Source organism: Haliotis rufescens, unplaced genomic scaffold (genome assembly GCF_023055435.1).
Source record: "Haliotis rufescens isolate VD_foot unplaced genomic scaffold, xgHalRufe1.0.p SCAF_6, whole genome shotgun sequence".
NCBI classification, from domain to species: domain Eukaryota; kingdom Metazoa; phylum Mollusca; class Gastropoda; order Lepetellida; family Haliotidae; genus Haliotis; species Haliotis rufescens.
Genome location: NW_025964334.1, coordinates 21,033,578 through 21,056,760, shown reverse-complemented (window position 1 = coordinate 21,056,760; position 23,183 = coordinate 21,033,578). Strand labels below are relative to the sequence as shown.

General features: G+C 40.9%; 1 protein-coding gene across 1 annotated transcript in view; it reads right to left on the bottom strand.

Moving 5' to 3' along the window:
- LOC124151325 (tyrosine-protein phosphatase non-receptor type 5-like) overlaps nt 1–23,183 on the bottom strand; it is a 57,979-nt gene that overhangs the window by 14,079 nt on the left and 20,717 nt on the right. Inside the window, exons 3-8 of the mRNA XM_046523728.2 lie at nt 7,607–7,729; nt 5,854–6,018; nt 5,399–5,509; nt 4,479–4,690; nt 3,871–3,957; nt 1,546–1,645 (exon numbers count right to left, since the gene is read on the bottom strand). Of these exons, the coding sequence (XP_046379684.2) occupies nt 1,546–1,645; nt 3,871–3,957; nt 4,479–4,690; nt 5,399–5,509; nt 5,854–6,018; nt 7,607–7,729 (798 nt within the window). The remainder of the gene's footprint in view (nt 1–1,545; nt 1,646–3,870; nt 3,958–4,478; nt 4,691–5,398; nt 5,510–5,853; nt 6,019–7,606; nt 7,730–23,183) is intronic.

Here is a 23,183-nt window from a genome sequence, read left to right as displayed (position 1 = left end):
TAGCCAGCAATATCCCACCAATATCCCAGCAATATCCCAGCAATATTCCAGCAATATTCAAACAATATTCTACCAATATACCAGCAATATTCCAGCAAAATTCCAGCAATATTCCAGCGATAGCCAGCAATATCCAGAAATATCCCAGCAATATCCCAGCAATATTCCAGCAATATTCCAGCAATATCCCAGCAATATTCCAGCAATATCCAGCAATATCCAGCAATATCCCAGCAATATCCCAGCAATATCCCAGCAATATCCCAGCAATATTCAAACAATATTCTAGCAATATACCAGCAATATTCAAGCAAAATCCAGCAATATTCCAGCAATATTCTAGCAATATTCTAGCGATAGCCAGCAATATCCCAGCAATATCCCAGCAATATTCCAGCAATATTCCAGCAAAATTCCAGCAATATTCCAGCGATAGCCAGCAATATCCCACCAATATCCCAGCAATATCCCAGCAATATTCCAGCAATATTCAAACAATATTCTACCAATATACCAGCAATATTCCAGCAAAATTCCAGCAATATTCCAGCGATAGCCAGCAATATCCCAGCAATATTCCAGCAATATCCCAGCAATATTCCAGCAATATTCCAGCAATATCCAGCAATATTCAAACAATATTCAAACAATATTCCAGCAATATCCAGCAATATCCCAGCAATATTCCAGCAATATCCAGCAATATCCCAGCAATATTCCAGCAATATCCCAGCAATATTCCAGCAATATTCAAACAATATTCTAGCAATATACCAGCAATATTCCAGCAAAATTCCAGCAATATTCCAGCGATAGCCAGCAATATCCCAGCAATATTCCAGCAATATCCCAGCAATATTCCAGCAATATTCCAGCAATATCCCACCAATATTCCAGCAATATCCCAGCAATATTCCAGCAATATTCCATCAATATTCCAGCAATATTCAAACAATATTCTAGCAATATACCAGCAATATACCAGCAATATTCCAGCAAAATCCAGCAATATTCCAGCAATATTCCAGCAATATACCAGCAATATACCAGCAATATTCAAGCAAAATCCAGCAATATTCCAGCGATAGCCAGCAATATCCCAGCAATATTCCAGCGATATTCCAGCCGTAGCCAGCAATATCACACCAATATTCCAGCAATATTCCAGCAAAATTCCAGCAATATTCAAACAATATTCTAGCAATATACCAGCAATATTCCAGCAAAATCCAGCAATATACCAGCAATATTCCAGCAAAATCCAGCAATGTTCCAGCAATATACCAGCAATATTCCATCAATATCCATCAATATTCCAGCAATATTCTAGCAATATCCAGCAATATTCCAGCAATATTCCAGCAATATCAATACCACAGCAGGTGGACACCAGAATTAGCTTCACACAGTGTACCCATGTGGGGAATCGAACCTATCGGCATGATGAGCGACAGCTTTAACCTCAATGCTACCCTACTATCGCTGTAAGTGAATTCATTCATTCCGACATATAATTTGAAGGATTTGTGTGATTCTGCTCCTCACCCAAAATTCCTCATATAAAGCTTTAGGGTGCTTAACAGCATTTCGTAAGTCTCTGCGACTGAGTCTGTTTCCTGCAGAGAGCAAAAACTCCAGTCCCGAACTGTGGAGAAGAAACAAGACCATGAACACTGTATAGACTGTAAAAACAAACACTGATATCATGAGGATAAAGTCATTCCTATTCTGGTTCACTATCAAAGATTATATGATTTTGAAGAAATAATTAACATTGGATTGTTGTCAGATTTTCTATGGCAAATTTGGCTTGTGATGTGGTTATAAAAAAATATAACTTTACAGACCCAGAAAAAACAAGTGAATAAGTGCATTATTTGCTTCAACACCATAAAACTCTGCTTATAGACATAAAAACATTTTCAAGGCTTTCCATAGTTACATTTTGCTCAAATAATAAAAATTAAATAATTAATTCCAGGTACTGTCAGTTTCAGCCATACTTAGTCCAATCTGGCAACTACCTCTGGTTCGTTGGTTTGTTCTAATGCCACACTCAACAATATTCCAGCTATATGAGTGAGTGAGTGAGTGAGTATGGTTTTACGCCGCTAATAGCAATATTCCAGCAATATCACGGCGGCGTCCAGCCATATGACGGCGGTCTGTAAAATAATCACGCCTGGACCAGACAATCCAGTGATTGATATCATGAGCATCGATCCAGGCAATTGGGATCGATGACATGCATGAACCAAGTCTGCGAGCCTGACCACCCAATCCAATTAATCGCCTCTTACGACAAGCAAAGTCGCCTCTTACAGTAGAGATGGGTTGCTGAAGACCTATTCTTGATCCTGTTTTTGATCCATTCCCATGATTTTGATCACTATTTTGCCTTTTACTCCCAAAGGAATCTTTGGCGAATAATCCAGACTGCTTCTTGTCTGGCATTGATGTTTTATATTTAGAAAGGTCAGCAAATACACTGTGAACAGGAACGTCTGTATGCTCTGCACCTGGAGATTGTACTGAGTGCACCAGTAATCATGCAATATTAACCCACCATCAATCAAGAGTTAATGTCCTAATTAACAGAAATTTCGTGCAGCTTTGAGATTGTACAATAAGGAGTGTTCACAAACATTACACTGCATGTCTTGATACTTGATGGCCCCACACAGAGTGGACTGAGTGTTTTGTTTGTTTGTTGTTTAACAACGCACTCACCAATATTCCACCTATATGACAGCAGTCTGTAAATAATCAAGTCTGGACCAGACAATCCAATCTATGCAATTGGGATATGAGGACATGCATCAATGACAAGCGTTCTTGCGACTGAGTTAGTGAGTGAGTTTGATTTGAAGTCGCTTTGAACAGTATTCCAATCATATGATGGCCTGTCAGCTGTGGGAGGAAAGCCTGAAGTGATGCTGGGCCCCGTTCCTGAAAGCGATCTTAGCGCTACGATGATCGTTACCATATGTTAAAGCATGGGACTTACGATCACCTTAGTGCTAAGATCGCTTTGTGGAACGGGGCCCTGGTCTCAGGCATTTAGAAACCCAGGAACATGGGTATGGTGCCGACAAACCAAGAAAGCCTTAGACAACTGGGCCACCCGTGTACCCAAACCATCTTTGACTTCAGTGAATGTCACTGTGCCATGGCTAGATAACAATTTCTGATCTCCAAATGTATTCTGTGAATCATACGGTGTGATCCTATGTTCCTTATCGTCCCTGGCTTCACCCCTAAACATCATCACAAACAATTGTTGCTAAACATAAATAATTCAGACTGCCCTTCTGGGACCGAATACATATTTTAACAGTGCCATGAACACCAAAATAGTAACATTGAGGGGATTCTGAGCTATTGAGTGAGTGAGTGTGTGAGTTTGGTTTAACGCCGCTTTTAACAGCATTCCAGTTATATCGCGGCGTGTCAGCTTAAGGTGGGAGGAAAGCCCGAAGTGATGCACCAAAATAGGAGGAAGTTTGAACCTTTACCTTGGACCTACTACAGTGGTTGTGATGTTACTACAATGGAGTGAGTGAGTGGTGTTTAACACCACTTTTAACTGTATTCCAGTTATAACACGGTGTGTCAGCTTAACGTGGGAGGAAAGCCCAAAGTGATGCAAGTCTCAGACGTTTACCACTTCGGTGAAACCCAACAAAGTGGTAAACGTCTGAGACCTGCATCACTTCGGGCATTCCTCCCACTTTAAGCTGAAACGCTGTGATATAACTACAAGTTAGGAAGAAAGTTCCTGCGACAAGCAGGGGTTGCCATAGGGGCCTATTCTGCCTTGGGCTCCCGAGGGGTTTAAACCTCCAGAAACCATCAACAATTAAGAGTTACCTCTCCTTGGGCGGTGTTCCATCCCATCTCGCCAGTTCTGGTGAGGGATTGAGATCAATTGTTAGGGAAGCGTTCGACCCTCGTCGACTGGAAATGTCAGCAATAATAAAAATCAATACAGCAACATGTACAGTTGGTGCAATACCAGATTTATTAGGCAGTGAGTGAGTGAGTGAGTGAGTGAGTGAGTATGGTTTTACGCTGCTATTAGCGATATTCAGCAATATCACGGCGAGGACACCAGAAATTGGCTCCACACACTTTACCTCCCCATGGTGGGAATCGAACCCGGACTTTTGATGCGACAAGCGAATGATTTAATCACTAGGCTACCTCACCACTCCTCATACTGTGAGATAACGGCAAAGTAATTACACAACACATCGGAACCTACAAAGTGTCGAAAATGTGCATCATTTAAGAATTCAAAGTATTTTTGTGTGACATAAATCAAACAAATGCCTCAGCCAAATTGTTGCTATGAATAACTTCAGTCACATAAAAGTCTAGTGCAATAATTATTCCAACAAAATAACCAAAGTGTAAATGCTCAGGGTGATTTTGCTAAAAGCAATAATTATCAATCATCGTCCGAAGAGGACACTGACCTTTCAAGAAGACCTTTGGCCTTCACCCTCATTGGTTGAGCTGGAATGGTTGTCATGCAGCCCTTGGCAACAAAAACTGGCGTGCCCTCTGGCTGTATAGTCAAAGGGTCCTTCACATCGGGCTTGATCGTCGGGTAGAATATCTGCTGGGTCGTCAGAGGCTCGTTCAGCTTGTCCTTCTTATCATTCTTTCTACAGCAGCATAAGTATAGCTGGAAGATAAGACCAGAAGTGGCTTTGTTCATATCGGTCTCAAACTACCATGTCCAGACCCTGTGTCTTTGTAGCTTAACGCCGCAGTCAGCAATATTCCAGCTCTATGACGGCGGCTGTAAGTAATCGAGTCTGGACCAGAAAATCCAGTGTTGACATCATGAGCATTCATCTATGCAATTGGGATACAATGACATGCATCAACCAAGTCAGCGAGCCTGACCACCCGATCCCGTTAGTCATCCCTTACGACAAGGATGTCGCCTTTTGTAGCAAGCATGGGTTGCTGAAAACCCACTCTAACCCACATCTTCATCGGTTCCTAATGGCTTGTTGGAAAGGGACAAAACATATTCCAAAATCATTAAGTTTGGGCAAGTGAAAAATCTGTTTTCAGTAAGATCAGAATAATGAAATCCCTGCAGTAGATGAGAGGTTACAGGCAAATGTGACATGCAATGCCACAGTGACTGCGCCTGCCATATTGACCCCATGAGCAACTCAAGCTAAACCATGCTGTTGCCACAGCAACATGACTATTTACCAGGAGGATAAACCAGAGCTACATGATTTGTTGCCATAGCAACATAACAGACTATTCATCAGGAGGCTGAACCTGAACTACAACATGATCTGTTGCCATGAGGATTAACCTGACGGAAACACACGTAATATTAGTTGCCATGGCAACAAGATGAGATACTCACCAAGAGGATGAACATAAGGAAGAAGATGACACCGGTTCCAGCGATGATGTAGGGGAAGTAGGGCTGTGACCAGATGGGGGGGACATCATATGGATGACTGTAGATGCCGTGCTGTAACACACACACATAAATGAACACACAACCAGCATTCAAAAACAAATCCGAAAATGTGATTTTCAAGCATGCTGATGCATTAGTCAAATTACCCCACTTGACAACACTTTACTGCTGTTTAAGAACCCTCAACCCCAAAGTTCAAATTTGGTATTAGCCATCCCCAGAACCTCAATCCCATAGAAAAATAGATTTCTTTTAACCATATTATCTTGAGTATAGTGCACACTTTTTTTTCAAATCCATAATATTGAAAATATTTTCGAAAGATGTAGTGACTTATGTCCATCGATCTATCCCAGTATATGTTTGTAATGTTGTCATGTTGTACATGTGCTTACATCCTGCATGATGCGGGTGATGTTGAGCTGCGGAGCCTCCTTCTGGACCGAGGCCAGCATGCCCGGCTGGAGGACCATTGTGGCTGGGATGAGATCGGAGGTCTGGAAGAAGTCGTCCACACTTCCAGTTTGCAGGAAGTACAAACTGATGACATTGCCTGCCAACTGAAACAAGGAAGTACAAGCTGATGACACTGTCTGCCAACTGAAACTAGGTGGTACAAGCTGATGACACAGCCTGCCAACTGAAACATGTACAAGCTGAGGACACTGCCTGCCAACTGAAACAAGGAAGTACAGGCTGATGACACTGCCTGCCAACTGAAACATGTACAAGCTGATGACACTGCCTGCCAACTGAACAAGGAAGTACAAGCTGATGACACTGCCTGCCAACTGAAACAAGGAAGTACAAGCTGATGACACTGTCTGCCAACTGAAACAAGGCAGTACAAGCTGATGACATTGCCTGCCAACTGAGACAAGGAAGTACAAGCTGATGACACTGCCTGCCAACTGAAACAAGGAAGTACAAGCTGATGACACTGCCTGCCAACTGAAACAAGGCAGTACAAGCTGATGACACTGCCTTCCAACTGAAACAAGGAAGTACAAGCTGATGACACTGCCTTCCAACTGAGACAAGGAAGTACAAGCTGATGACACTGCCTGCCAACTGAAACAAGGAAGTACAAGCTGATGACACTGCCTGCCAACTGAAACAAGGAAGTACAAGCTGATGACACTGCCTGCCAACTGAAACAAGGAAGTACAAGCTGATGACACAGCCTGCCAACTGAGACAAGGAAGTACAAGCTGTTGACACAGCCTGCCAACTGAAACAAGGAAGTACAAGCTGATGACACTGCCTTCCAACTGAGACAAGGAAGTACAAGCTGATGACACTGCCTGCCAACTGAGACAAGGAAGTACAAGCTGATGACACTGCCTGCCAACTGAAACTAGGCGGTACAAGCTGATGACACTGCCTGCCAACAGAAACAAGGAAGTACAAGCTGATGACACTGCCTGCCAACTGAAACAAGGAAGTACAAGCTGATGACACTGCCTGCCAACTGAAACAAGGAAGTACAAGCTGATGACACTGTCTGCCAACTGAAACAAGGAAGAACAAGCCTACTCCAGTCAAAGTTGGTATGAGATTATTACACAGTCATACATAACTGGATATTACATTTAAAGACAATCGGTGCATGAAAAAATAATCTGTCTATTTAGCTATCACTTTATTTCATCAACAACCAGACCTGTTCGTCATGGGTGGAACGAGCATTCATTGAAACAGCCATCTGCATAATGCTACCCCTGCGCCAAACAATGCCTCTTGCATTGTTTGGGTGGATGTGCAAGAGTTGACACAGTTGAACCAATCAACTCAACTCGAAAGGGTGCACGGGAATCACGCACGTTGAGACGCCCAACGCTAACACCATATTCATGCGTGCTTCACACATTGTACCCATGTCGGGAATCGAACCCAAATGCTGTGTAAACATGAAAACAAATATGTGTGAGATAAATTTTTTTAGCAAAAATGTTTTTTATGACATCAATGAACGAAGCTATTAATGTAAACTAATAGTGGGATAGAAAAACAAGCTCCTCATTTTTCCCACACCTGGTCTTAAACACAATATTGTTTATCTAGTCTTTGAAGACAACTTGATCAATAATGTAGTGTTTTAAGACATAATGTTCTCTCCCATATATTCTGCAATAATTAAACACTCACACTGATGCGATCTACTCTGATATTGTCAATGGGCCAGTTGAGGACTCGAGCGAATGCCTGACGTAAGCCACTCACGGCACTGTCGATGGTTCTGTTGGGGCTCTTCACCGCTACCCCCAGTGTCTGCAAGAGAAAAAACAGTATTCTGGGTTAGACAAGGCCTCTACCACTAGTCCAGAGACAACCCAAAATCTTGGTGGAGTTTTTCCCCCCGAAATGTTATTTAGGAGAAATCCATACAGCTTTAAACTTTGAAGTGGTTCATTGTTGTTTTAACATCACAACATGTCATTTAAAACCGAACATGTTAACGTAATGTTACACATAGCATTGCTTTATCAATGAAGAACCCCCCTCAAATTCAAAAACAGAAAAGGTTTGTCATTACACAAAATGCATTTTTTAGCAAATTCCTTTTCCTGTGCACATAATCCATTCAGTGATGCAGTCAGAAGTGGTTATCACTCGTTCACCACTTCAAATTCGGTAAAATTAACAAATCCAATTTGATCATCCTTCAATGGCATGGTAGAAGGAGCTGCTATTAACCACTCCTCTGAAATGAGGTGTAGACTACCTGATTCAACTCATGGTGTCTCTCTGTGATTATTAGCATTACAGGGTATTGTAACTTGCACAAGTCACCCGAAACAAACTTAATTGAAGCAACTCGGACAGCAATCTCATCAAAATCAGATGTTAGTTCTCGCTACCGCTAAACTAAGTTCTGAGGACATCCAGTTAGGGGTCACGTCAGAACGACCTATCACCCGACCAATCAGAGCGTCGCTTACCAGATCATGAAAGTGACGGTCGGAATGTGAATTCTTGTCATGCAACCCCGAAAACTTTTTACACAGGGTATTCTGTACAATAGGTACGGGGTTAACGACTGAATCCATACAATCTAGACCATCTGTTAGCCATTCCAGAATGTTCTTTTGTTCAGGTTTCAAATTTTGCAATTGAGAATTTGTCAAAATATGTTTCGAAGTGTAGTCGCCAATTTGAAATTGGGGCTGTAAAACATGAGGAAGCTGCCTTCTGATTGGCTAAAAAAATGTCGACTTCTCGTCAGTCATTCCATTGGTCGATCAAAGTTCGCACAAGGTCGGTCTGACATGACCCGTAATGGGATGTCCTCAGATCTTTGTTTAGCGGTAGCAAGATACATGCTGACATGGGTGGATGTGCAAGTGGTATTGTTCGCATGGATGTGCAAGTGGTATTGTGTGGGTGGATGTGGTGAGGGATTGTTTGGGTGGATCTTCAAGAGGTATTTATTGTGTGGGTGGATCTGCAAGAGGTATTGTGTGGGTGGATGTGCAAGAGGCATTGTGTGGGTGGATGTGCAAGAGGTATTGTGTGGGTGGATGTGGTGAGGTTGGGTGCAGCGTATGTGGGGTGGGGTAGAAATGCTGTTCAGATGTATTCCAGTGGAGTAGAGGTGACAATGAAGTCTATTTGGATTAGATTGGGGTAGTGTTAGACTGCATCGAGTGAGTGAGTAAGTAGAGTTTTACGCCGCTTTTAGCAATATTCCAGCAATATCACGGCGGGGGACACCAGAAATGGGCTTCACACATTGTACCCGGGAATCAAACCCTGGTCTACGGCTTGACAAGCAAATGCTTTAACCACTTGGCCACCCAACCGCCCCCTGCATGGAGTGGAGGTGGTCGTGCACTTCTAACAAGATGTCCTCCACAAACCAGACAATCTAACACATACATAAACCCATATACACCAAGAAATGATTTTCTGTTTCAAAAGTGACAACTATCACTCACAAAGCAACAATATGTTCGACAGGCAGTAACAACTAACCATATCACTGTCATAAAAAGACACCAAACTAAACCACCTTATTGCACCAGAAATACCACAGACCACAAACCGACACATGGGCTTTTATTGCCTGACAATAGTTGTCAGCAAGAACTCTCTGCACTAGGCAACATGACAGACAGGACCAAATTGTCCCACAATTACACACCAGGCCCTTCAGCCATCTGTTGTGTCCGTATCCACTGCATATTTTAGTTCGAGCAAGACTAGCCTGCTACCTAATCCCATTATACCCCTATAATCAAGTCATGTCAGAATCGGATCACACCGAAACCAAGATGCAAGCAAAAACAAGAAATGGATGCAAAGACTAATGGCATTACAGTAGCCCTGATGCAATACTGACCTATACAAGTCCTAGATTTGGGGGAATCAACATGAAGTTGTCTTTGTCAATAATCAAATAAAGTTAGCTAAGTGAAATACTCGCCTTCCGAGGCCAGACAGCTATTGGCTATTCAAATTAGATTTCCCAAAGATAAATCGTCTTCAAGATTTACCTTGTTTGAGGCTGAAGGCGAATTGCTTAAGGAGTCTCATCAATAGCAAATGGGGGTTATTATAACAGAAGATAGGCTGCTCTGGTGTGGGATGTGCTTAAGTGGCTGCGGTTTATCAGATTAATGAAGGTCAAGACTACAGGTACTTAGATGAGACTGATATGATCCGTACAGTCAGAAAGTCAGAACTACCCTAAAGGATACAGCCTGGATAAATCTCTGTTGAATTAAGATTTATACTTTGAGTGAGTGAGTCAGTAAATCACTGCTTTTAACAATATTTCCATCTGGTATGGCATTCAAGTTCAATGTTGCTGGTCCAAAGTGATGACAAACATTTCAGCAATAGCACGGCGGGGGGACACCAGAAATTGGTTTCACACATTGTACCATGTGGGGAATCGAACCCGGGTCTTCGGCGTGACGAACAAATGTTTGAACCACTGGGCTATGCGGCTGCCCCTAAACATGTGTAGGTGAACGGTGTGAATCAGGGCAAACCTGGAACTCAGGCACGACTAAGCGAGGTTATTCTGGAATTCTGGGAATTTAACTGAACTGAGATTTTTTGGAGGGGAAGATCAATAATATGTTTTTGTAGTGTGGACATAAGAGCTGTTAAACCCAACCACACACGAAAAAAGAGAATACTACCTGAAAGTCAAATTACACATTGACACCTTCTACCCTTGGCAAGGGAGTTAATTGACTGTGAAAGACCAGTTCCACCCTTGCCCTACCAGGCCTCAATTTCTGGGTTCGATTGTAGCACCACAAGTGGACATCATGACTTATGTCCCTTCTATGTCCCTCCTATTGTCAAATCAGATTCCGACCGCCTCCGTGGTCTTGTGGTAGAGCGTCCGCCCGGAGAGCGGAAGGTCCAGGGTTCGATCCCGGGCCGCGTCATACAAAAAGACGTTAAAAGATTGTACTTGTTGTTACCCTGTCTGGCGCTCGGCATTAAGGGGCTAAAACAAGGACTGGTCGGCTCGGAGTCAGTATACTGTGTCTGAGTGGGGTATTCATGTTAAACTGCGGCATGGTATCTCAGTGAGCTAGCACTATAAATCGGCATCAGTCCGGACTAGTACAAGCAGCCACACACACACATACACGTGCATGCACGTCGCTATATAAGTGCAATAATCTTGGACAGGACGTTAAACCCAATTTCACCTCACCTCCAATCAGATTCCACCTCTGATATCACTTGCATTTGTTTCAAACAATATGGTGGTGCCCAGGGAGGCGATCTGATCGATAATCAAGTTCTATATTATAATAAAACAAAGTACATCAAATCAAACGAGCACCTTGATTGAAAAGATGAAAAGATATGGTGAGTGAGTGAGTATGGTTTTACTAAGCTTTTAGCAATATTTCAGCAATGTCACGGCAGGGGACACAGGAAATAGGCTTCACACATTGTACCCATGTGGGGAATGGAACCACTAGGCTACCAGACCGCCCCTGAAGAGATTTGGAAAGTATCTGTTGATACTAAGTTGACAATACACATGCTTTGTAAATCCTGCAATCGACCGAAATCTGCACTGCAGTTTACGAACCGGATGTTGACTTCTATGCATAGATTCTTTAGTCAAGTCAAAACATAACTCCACAATTCCAGCCTAGTCCAGCAAGGGTATAAACTGAATTTTAAAGTCGCTTAACTCCATTGCCTTGGGAAGAATTTTTAAGCACTGACACATGCAGGAGTGAGTGAGTTTGGTTTAACGCCGCTTTTAACAGTATTCCAGTTATATTTCAACGAGTCAGCTTAATGTGGGAGGAAAGCCCGTAGTGATGCAGGTCTCAGACGTTTACCACTTCGGTGAAACCCACGAGCACGGGTATGGTGCTGACAAACCTAGAAACATAATCGGGGCGAACTGGGATTCGAACCCACAATCATAGGTTTCTGGCATGCCCAAAGGACGCAACTCTGCAAACTCAGCAAATCGCAGAGCTTCAGACGACTGGGCCACCCATGCCTCCCAACACATGCAGGAATGGCAAAGACATCAAAATATGGCTGCCTTAGCGGCCATGTGTATGACTTTATGTGAGCAATATCAATGACTCTACTTTTCGGAGTCATCTTTCAGCATGCTGAACGTCAATGTTGACTTGAAATCAAAATATGATTATTGTAATGATATGCGCCTTCAAGATGGTTAATCAATGATGACATTATCATGTCAGGTCAAGATTACATACAAAATCTCATCAGCTATATAGTGAAACAAGGTAAAAAGTTCAGACACATTTCGTCCAAATCCAGATGTTTTTTTATTCAGGAAAAGACCCAAGCAACAGACGTCAACAAGCACAGGTAAGGAAACAAAAATCCCAACCGGCCTTGCTAAATTTCTTTGCAACTTTGTATAGTTGCCTACAATTGTTCAAGTCCTCAGCTATGCCCTTTAAGACACCAATTGTTGTTATCTTACACTATTATTTGGATAATTATAACCATTATCCCAGTATTATCCAGGTCCAATGGTCAATTCTCACCCGATCACCGGCAGAAAAGAGCGATACCATACTTGATTGAAAACACTGAAGGTAATAAAAACCTTTACCATTTGCATATTTAGCAATAAATGACCCCAATACCGTTTGTTTTTATCCATTGACATTATCCTCCTGAGAAACCTACCAATTATGTGATAGAGAAAAGTTTATGTAACATTGTATATCACAAGGCTACACTATTTACTTTAATCTCAAGGTGATCTGTCTGAGACTGTCCAGACAACAACAACAAAAAGTTCTAAGGATATCTGTAGATGAGATAATTACTTCTCGTGGTATTTGGAAAAGGCAATGTGATATAGATCAAAGTTCTCAGACAGTACAAACACATATGACATAACCAGGGTAGCATAAACCTATAGAGATTATCTTTCAATTCCAAAGTAAAAGTGTTGAGCTTATATGGATATCTATAAAAGCAAAAACACAATTTTAATTAGGCATAAATTTGTGAGTAAGTTTTGTTTGGGCATTTTTAACATTAGATTAACTGATCGATAGAAACTAACCCAATATATCTACTTCTAATGGCTCAAAGGTACTCCACCAAGAGTTTGAATTTCTACCAGCACTTAGGATATCTATGACAAGACACAAACAGCTACAGGCTAGCAGTCTTTTCCTAATTGCCATCTGGGCCAATTACAATAAATTTACGTATGATTTAGTGCAGAAATATCTGCAACAAACTCTACATTCAATATTCAAGCTAAATGACGGCGGTCTGTAAATAATCACGGATGGACCAGACAATCAAGTGATTGACATCATGAGCATCGATCCATGCAATTGGGATACGATGACATGCATCAACCAAGTCAGCAAGCCTGACCATCCAATCCCGTTAGTCGCCTCTTACGACAAGCATAGTGGCCTTTTACAGCAAGCATGGGTTGCTGAAGACCTATTCTACCCCGGAATCCTCACGGCCCAACAGTCAGTTGAGAAAACCCAGTTGATGCTTCTGTGAACACTTCATGTGGGGCCACACCTTTCTTCTTAACTCCAATGTTTCCCCACACTGTTGGGTAATCCCAGATCGACAGATCTCCTAGCTGAAAATAGTTCTGTGAACACTTCATGTAGGGCAAAACATTTCTCGACAATTGCCATCTTAATCCACACTGTGGGGAAATCACATGATCGAGTGCATTCATTTTTGATGAGATATGTTTGTTTTAGGACAGCACTTTGAAAGGTACTATTCCTCCTGACCATCTTACGGTTAAAGTCATTTCCAGCACTGCTCTTGTATCCACTCCATCTTCGGAGATCATGAAGAGTTTGAGGTGAGGTGAAGCTGAAATTGGTTTAACATCGTGTCGAAGATTATTGCACTCATGTAGCCACATGCATGCATGTGTGTGGCTCCTTGTACTAGTCCGGACTGATGCCGATTTATAGTGCTAGCTCACTGAGATACCATATTGCAGTTTAACATGAATATCCCACTCAGACACAGTATACTGACTCCGAGACGACCAGTCCTTGTTTTAGCCCCTTAATGCCGAGCGCCAGACAGGGTAACAACAAGTACCATCTTTGAATGTCTTTTGGTCCGAACCCCGGACCTTCCGCTCTCCGGGCGGATGCTCTACCACTAGACCACGGAGGCGGTCTGAAGAGTTTGAGATATTTATGTAATTTATTTTAGTTGACAATGTTCATTGGATAAGCATAAATAATCTAGTAACATAAACTGTATCATTGTCTGAGTCACAAGTAACAAAAATCAAGAACAGGTTTCACTAATATACAATTTCAAGACTAGTGCTATGACTTGTACATATGATAGTTATTTGATAAAAGATAATTTCAAATGCTTTTGGCTACCTACAATATTTGCTTGACTTCTTGATTTTACCACTGGCTACCTTGAAAAAGATACTTATAGCCATATGGCTACTTGGGAAAAATTTAAACTTTTAGGCCTGATGAAGCTGCCAGATGTAATTACCATGCCTTCATTAATAGCTGCCCCCAATGCAATAAAATATGTCATCCAAGCACCATTTGGCATCACACCAATCAAGTTGATTACAGTTCACCACAAATAACCTGTTTACAAACATCCAATAAAATAGATATGAATAAAGCAAAGACGTCATGAACAAGATGAAGCATTGATCAAGCAAGCTGCTACATAACCAAGCATCAAACATTGGCCTACATTGATTTTGAAAAAAACAAATACACGATCACATAGCAACTAATGACCGATACTTCACACAAACAATTTGTTCTATAAGAAATAGTTCCTCCCCTAGTGGTACCAAGACGTAACACGGATCAATATAGGCCGTCTAAGCATCGTGAGTTTGACCCAGTTAACTCCGTCTGAGGAATATCGACTGACAACCACAGTTCACACAGCGGCCGAGTCTTGCACAAGGCGCTGTGCTGCCATACTCCAACACGTATCTGTTGCCTCGCGAGGATTGGACCTGTGGAAGACTGTGTGTATATTGATCGATTAATTATGAATTATGACCATCAAAGGTTACATGTGATAGCTTTGCCAGTCCTCCAAGCATATTCACTGAGAGGAGTGAGCTGCAATTCTCTATGCATATCATCATCGCACACTCTCCCTAATGTTGTAATAGTCTTGGGAAAGCAATACATTGCCTTGAAGGGTTAATTAGTTAGAGAAGCTATTGATTATTGTGTACTATCACAGACCCGTGTTGGCCTGGGAGCTATAGGTGGCCCAGTGGTCAGGTTCCTCCTCCTGGGGCTGAATTCCCGATTCGCCCTGATTACGACCCTCAACTAGTCAGTGTGTTTATTTGTTTGTTTGTTTTTTAATACCACACTCAGCAATATTCCAGCTGTATGACGGCGGACGGTAAATAATTGAGGATGGACCAGACAATCCAGTGATCAACACCATGAGCATCAATCCATTTGGGATACGATGACATGCATCAACCAAGTCAGCATGCCTGACCACCCGATCCCGTTAGTCGCCTCTTACGACAAGCATAGTCGCCTTTTACGGCAAGCATGGGTTGCTGAAGACCTATTCTACCCCGGATCGTCACGGGTATCTCAGGTAGGGTAAAGTGTGTGATACTAAGATATAAGTCGCCTCTCATGACAAGCATGGGTTGCTAAAGACCTATTCTACCCCGGATCTTCACGGGTATCTCAGGTAGGGTAAAGTGTGTGGTACTAAGATATAAGTCGCCTCTTATGACAAGCATGGGTTGCTGAAGACCTATTCTACCCCGGATCTTCACGGGTATCTCGGGTAGGGTAAAGTGTGTGGTACTAAGATATAAGTCGCCTCTTATGACAAGCATGGGTTGCTGAAGACCTATTCTACCCGGATCCTTACGGGTCACATTAACATTACTGCCAGGACTACTTCCTTCTTGGATCTGTTAATTAATAACTAGTCAGTGACCATGCTATTTCAGGCACTGAGTGAGCAAGTTGCTTTTAACAGTATTTCAATGATATCATCGCAGGATAGTTTAAAGATGCAGAAGCCCATATAGATGTTTACATTTTCATGAAACCCATGATCACTGGTATGGTGCAGAGAGACCTTGAAGCAAAACCAGGATGTGCAAGAGATTCGAACCCCAGACAAATAGACCCTGTATGGATTCCGGGTAACGATAAAATGAATTTTGCCACATATTGCCTTCAGCGATAAGTGTCCGCATTTCAGTCGATACTTGCAAATTATTTTGTTTCAAGAAATGTTCAGATAAAAAGAAGAAACAACCTAAAAGCATTTTCAAAATATATCCATGACAACAGCAGAACATGCAGTCTCATGCCTCTAGATCTGATTAGTCCCAAGACTTGGAATTCAACAAAATGTTAGTGTAAGTTATTTCCACTTTCACTTTAATTAATCAAACCTCCTGTCAACCATGAAATCCTTGTTTCTGCCTCCTGCATCTTGATAAAAAAAAAAAAAAATGGCAATATATTTCATTATCTTAGTTCCATAGACAATGATAAACAGTCACCCAATGACTAATGGTTCAGTAGGATCTCCCATCAGGTGGCTGTTTCTGTTAATTCTAAAAGTAGGGGCTGGGAACCAACACAATCGCGTAATTTCTACGACTACAACCATGTTATGGTTGATATGTAAATTTTCTATAATTTAGCATAATGACCTACTCTTGTGTCATTCAACTTGTAGAAATTCATGTGCAAAATTGCCAGTGAATTTTTGGCTCAGAATCAACTGCAACAAAAATAGCGTTTTGTCATGATGGCTTAAACTCTGTTAACCAATCTCATTAAAATCAGATCTCAGTTCTCGCTACCGCTAAACAAAGATCTGAGGACATCCCATTAGGGGTCACGTCAGAACGACCTTTCATCCGACCAATCAGAGCGTCGGTTACCAGATCAGGAAAGTGACAAGCGGAATGTGATTTCTAATCATGCAAGCTCGATAACTGTAAAACGGGGTATTCCAAACGATAGTTTCAGGCTTAACGACTGAATCTGTAAAATCTAGACCATATATTAGCCATTCGAGAATGTTCTTTTGTTCAGGTTTCAAATTTTTTAGCGAGAATTTGTCAAAATATGTTTCGAATCGTAATCACCAGTTTGAAATTAGTGCTGTAAAGAACGACAAAGCTGTCTTCTGATTGGCTAATGTCGGCTTCATGTCAGTAATTCCATTGGTCGGTCAGAGTTCACGAAAGGTCGATCTGACATGACCCGTAATGGGATGTCCTCAGATCTTTGTTTAGCGGCAGCGAGAACCAAGATCTGATTTTAATGAGATTGCTCTATTAACTGAACAACCATGTAAAAATATCAACTTTCAACTCGGACAATGAATGTTTTAATGTGTATACCAGGTCCATTCATCTCTCTTTCAACATATCCCAAGCGTGAAGGTATAACTTGTCATCCAATCACGTTGCTACGCACTGCTGACTGCATATTGAAAATCTAGTATCATACAGAACGATTGATCTACATTGATGGAATATCAAATGTCTTATAATATTGATTAGCTATAGGCTACATGCCACTCATCAAAGATCAAGCCCTGTTTAAAAATTAATTGCTGCACTGTGTATTCATTTGCTAATGCGAGAGGGGCCTGATGGGTGTATTGCTGAGCGTAAAACAACTAAAAACTATTGCATACGCAGAGCTACAGATAACCAAAATTAATGAACATTATTAGATTTTAAAAAATGAAATAATGTTTTAGATGTATATAACTGTTCTAAATATATAGACTTGACTTGGAAAGTAAATTAGCTCGTAAGTGTGTTTCGGAAATTAGCTCCTTTGTATGCATGCTGAAATAACTTCATTGGGTATTTACGTGTGCTGTTTTTATACATTTGAGTTTTTCATTTAATGCATGCGTTTCTGTAAGCAAGTTAATTGAAAGTAATTGGGTTTTGAATATTTCTAGGGGTATTTTACGCAAATACGCTGCTTTTCTGTAGCTCTGTATATGTAAGATGGTCTAATGATTATAGTAAAAGATTAATATAAAACGTCCATAAAAACTGCTTAGTGTCAATTAAAACTTTACTGTTTATTGTGATCATCCTAAATCTTGTAAAAGTAATGTATGACTAGATATAATGACACAACAAATTTTGGTATTTGCAAACCATGAAATCCAGTAATGAAACAAAAGTAGAACCAGCCCTCCCAATGTTTCCTCACAGACAGACAATGTGCATTTTAGATTCAAGATTCAACTTGAAAGCTTGTCCTATATTCAAGTGAGCTTCTTAACCAACTGAGCCGAGAAATTAATGACTACTAACGAAAGGCCCCAAATTGTACTAACAACTGACTTGTAAAACCCCTCATTAAGAGCCTCATGCAAGCATTTCCCTTGCAAGCATGGCATGTCACATAAATAGTTCAGTGTTGTTAGGAAATCAGTATTTGCTTTCACTATGGAATCAGTCATTATCTGAAGTTTCTCATTTCATTTTGATGAAGAGATTCTGTGTGTTATAAGCAGATTTCCGGCTAAGATATTTAATAGATGTCATTTCCTGAACTCAAAATGTGAATTCATTTTTCAACATTCATTTTAAAGCATCACAATACATGTTGCAAGGCCTCTTTTTCAGTATTTGCTCTACACACATGTAAAAAATTACTGAGAGTGAGTGAGTAGGGTTTAACTTTACTTTGAACAGAATTCAAGTTACATAAGGGTGTGTCAGCTGAATGTGGGAGGAAAGCCCAAAGTGATGCAGGTCTCGGACGTTTACCACTTCAGTGAAACCCACAAGCACGGGTATGTTCCTGCTAAACCTGGAAATATAATCATGGTGAACCTGAATTCGAACCCACAATCATTAGTTCCTGGCATGCCCAAGGGATGCAACTCTGCACAGCAAATTGCAGCAGCACTGGGCCACCCGTGCCCCCCGCTACAGTGAAGTAAACACAGCCAAGTGACACAGATTTCGGGGCACTTGGAATATAACCATACCACAATTTACAAGCATAAAATCAGATTACAACCATTATCAGCGAATCCATTACACAAGGCAATATATTTCAGCCCAACAAAACAATCGCCAAGTCTTTCTCGAGAAAACATATGCATAGTCATCAAACTCAGGAAGTTTAGGAAAACCAAATTACAATATCAATAGAACACAAAGTGGTCCTACATGTTTACAAAACACAATCCTGCCAAGTAATCGCCCCATTGGTAAGATCAATATTGTATCCTGCCTCTAAACGATCGGCATGGCAATTCCACCGGCACCCGCACTCCATCAATGACAGTCATGCAACACTACCCAACCAACAAATTAGGTAGTTGTGTTTTGAAGTTTTTAAAACTGTCAAAATATATAGTTGTGTTACACGAATAATTTTGAAGAGTCATGAATGAATTGATTTCTGAGACTCGTTCATGCATGCTCATTAGCAGGACAGGTAAAGCAGAGTTCCAGTCAAACAATAAAGGCTAGGTGTTTTCTGTTCTTTCATATTTCAAATAAGTCTGGGTCAAACAAACAAAAATTGAAAGGAAAACAGTATCTTTCGTTTGATTTTAATATAGACCATTAAACACATTGTGTCACTATGTCTTGGTGTTCTGAGTATAACACATTGTGTCACCAAGTCCTTGTCATACTGTTCTCAGTATAACACATTGTGTCACCAAAACCATGTCATACAGTTATCAGTATAACACATTGTGTCACAAAGTCCATGTACTGTTCTCAGTATAACACATTGTGTCACCAAGTCCATGTCATACAGTTCTCAGTATAACACATTGTGTCACCAAGTCCATGTCATACAGTTCTCAGTAAAACACATTGTGTCACCAAGTCCATGTACTGTTCTCAGTATAACACATTTTGTCACCAAGTCCATTTCATACTGTTCTCAGTAAAACACATTGTGTCACCAAGTCCTTGTGATACTGTTCTCAGTATAACACATTGTGTCACAAAGTCCATGTACTGTTCTCAGTATAACACATTGTGTCACCAAGTCCATGTCATACTGTTCTTAGTGTAACACATTGTGTCACCAAGTCCATGTCATACAGTTCTCAGTAAAACACATTGTGTCACCAAGTCCATGTACTGTTCTCAGTATAACACATTGTGTCACCAAGTCCATTTCATACTGTTCTCAGTAAAACACATTGTGTCACCAAGTCCTTGTGATACTGTTCTCAGTATAACACATTGTGTCACAAAGTCCATGTACTGTTCTCAGTATAACACATTGTGTCACAAAGTCCATGTACTGTTCTCATGGTAACACATTGTGTTACCAAGTCCATGTCATACAGTTCTCATTATAACACATTGTGTCACCAAGTCCATGTACTGTTCTCAGTATAACACATTGTGTCACCAAGTCCATGTCATACTGTTCTCAGTAAAACACATTGTGTCACCAAGTCCTTGTGATACTGTTCTCAGTATAACACATTGTGTCACCAAGCCCATGTCATACTGTTCTTAGTGTAAAACCTTGTGTCACCATGTCATACTGTTCTCAGTATAACACATTGTGTCACCAAGCCCATGCCATACTGTTCTCAGTATAAGACATTGTGTCACCAAGTCCATGTACTGTTCTCAGTATAACACATTGTGTCACCAAGTCCATGTCATACTTTTCTCAGCATAACACATTGTGTCACAAAGTCCATGTCATACTGTTCTCAGTATAACACATTGTGTCACAAGTCCACGTTGTGCTGTGTTTTGAAGGATAAACACATTGTGTCACCTAGTCCATGTCATACTGTTCTCAGTATAACACATTGTGTCACAAGTCCACGTTGTGCTGTGTTTTGAAGGATAAACACATTGTGTCACCAAGTCCACGTTGTGCAGTGTATTTGGCATATTCCAGGCTCTCAACCAATGAAAGTATGAAGGTACCAGGAAGCTGTCTCGGCCAAGTTTAAAATGACTATTGCTATGTCCTTCATGTAGGTTAATGGAGAAATAAGCCAGGAGAAAATCCTTTGTCCGTGCTGCGGGGCAGATCACGTATCAGTCGGCCTTGACTTGGTTGTCTTCAGGTCGGCATCACTCCTCCCCATACGAGCAGTAGGTATTGATCTTCACACCCAGCAACAATATTCCTGTGTCATTTCACTAGTTTCTTTTTCCCTTACAATTTGCCAGGAATGGTGTAACATCAAAATTGATGGGATAACACAACTTATGCCCCATTTAGCTGCTCACAGTGTCATTTCACTTGTTTCTTTTTCCCTCACAATTTGCCAGGAATGGTGAACATCAAAATTGATGGGATAACACAACTTATGCCCCATTTAGCTGCTCACAGTGTCATTTCACTTGTTTCTTTTTCCCTCACAATTTGCCAGGAATGGTATAACATCCAAACTGATGGGTAAACTCAATTTATGACCCATTTACCTGCTCACGGTGTCATAGCCGTCATAGCAGTAGTTTCTTTCCTTCAAAATTTGCCAGGAATGGTGTAACATCAAAATAGATGGGATAACAGAATTTATGCCCCATTTACCTGCTTATAGTGCCATTGAATCAAAGTGTGTGACCAAAATGTGTAGAATATTCCCTCATAGAATATAAACTCTGAAGCTTCTGATTATGAAGTCACTAACATTACCTCCTGCCACTGGGGCTCAGTTGAGGAAGAAGCATCAGGAAAATATTTATATTTAAATATCTTGTCTGTTTTGAGGACATTGTGCATGAACATCAGTATGTGAATAGAAACTTGAGATGAAATAGAAAAGGTAAATAAATGCCTGGAGTGGGGGTATAAGTTAGTTATACCCCTGCTTTCCTTGGTTTATCGGCCATTACACCTCGAACTGTGTGGGTGAACTTTTAACAGGTTTGTCAGTCAACATGTGAACACCAACTAAATGGGATTTCAGTTGAATGTTGTGAACTAAGAATGTCAAACAATATTCCACGAAAGGTTTTGTAAAGCTGAAGTGAGCAAGATAAAAAGTTCACAAGCTCAAAATATGATTCACTTAAGGCTCACAGAGGGATATACTAAATTTCTGAAATCCTTAATGCCCTCACATCTACCATCTTCCTGAGGCAAGGGCATTAACTGACTATAAAAGTCCAGTTTCCAACCTTGCTGAACTAGGCTAGAATCTCTGGGCTCAATCGTAGTGCCACCAGTGGCTATTACAAATTGTGTCCCTTCTATGTCCCTCCTATTGACCAAAAGATTCCATCGCTCATATCACTTGCATTTGCTTCAAACAAAATGGCGACACCCAGTCAGACAAGCTGATCGATAATCAAGATCTATATTGTAATATAACAGGTTTTACCATGTGAAGTGCATCAAATCCCTAGAGGACCTTGACTAAAAACATGAAAACATTTGTAAAATATCTGTCGACGCCAATTTGGCAGTACACATGCATTGCAAATCCTGCAGTCGACCGAAATCAGCACTTAGAAATCCATGTTGTTTACGAACAGGTGTCTAGTTTGTTACAAGATTTTGAATGGACTTTGCATAGACTCGTTAGTCCAGCCAAAAAGTAACTTCAGAATTCTAGCCTAGTTCAGCAAGGGTGGAAACTGGACTTTTATAGTCAGTTAATGCCCTTTCCTCGGGAAGACACACATCTACAGATCTATTTCATCTCTGAAATCACTCTTCATACTAAAAGCCAAGTCAACGATGATCAGTTCCACAGGGAATTAGTTCCATCCGGAACACATATGAATGTACCGTGGAAAACATTTCCTAGTAAAAAATTGTTCTGTGCGAATAATTCCCCAAGAGAGAATTCATCCAATTACAAAGGTAAAATTAATACAGATGCACATTGACAATTATACCACCCTTAATTACGCAGTATATCATATGTCCATTCTATAATAATATATACTGAACCAAACGAATTAGGGATCATGTATATTTTGGGGGATATTTTTTTGCAGTGAACACAAGCACCAAGTTCATAAATATATCCCACAAAACATTCATGATCCTAAACTTTTTTAATTTGATATATAACCTGGTTTCAGAAGTCCATCTCCATCTTTCTTACCACAACTAAACATAAAAAATGTCCCAAGATGGAAATCCAGCCTACATGTCCCAAGATGGAAACCCATCCTACATGTCCCAAGATGGAAACCAATCCTACATGTCCCAAAATGGAAACCCATCCTACATGTCCCAAGATGGAAACCCATCCATTATGTCCC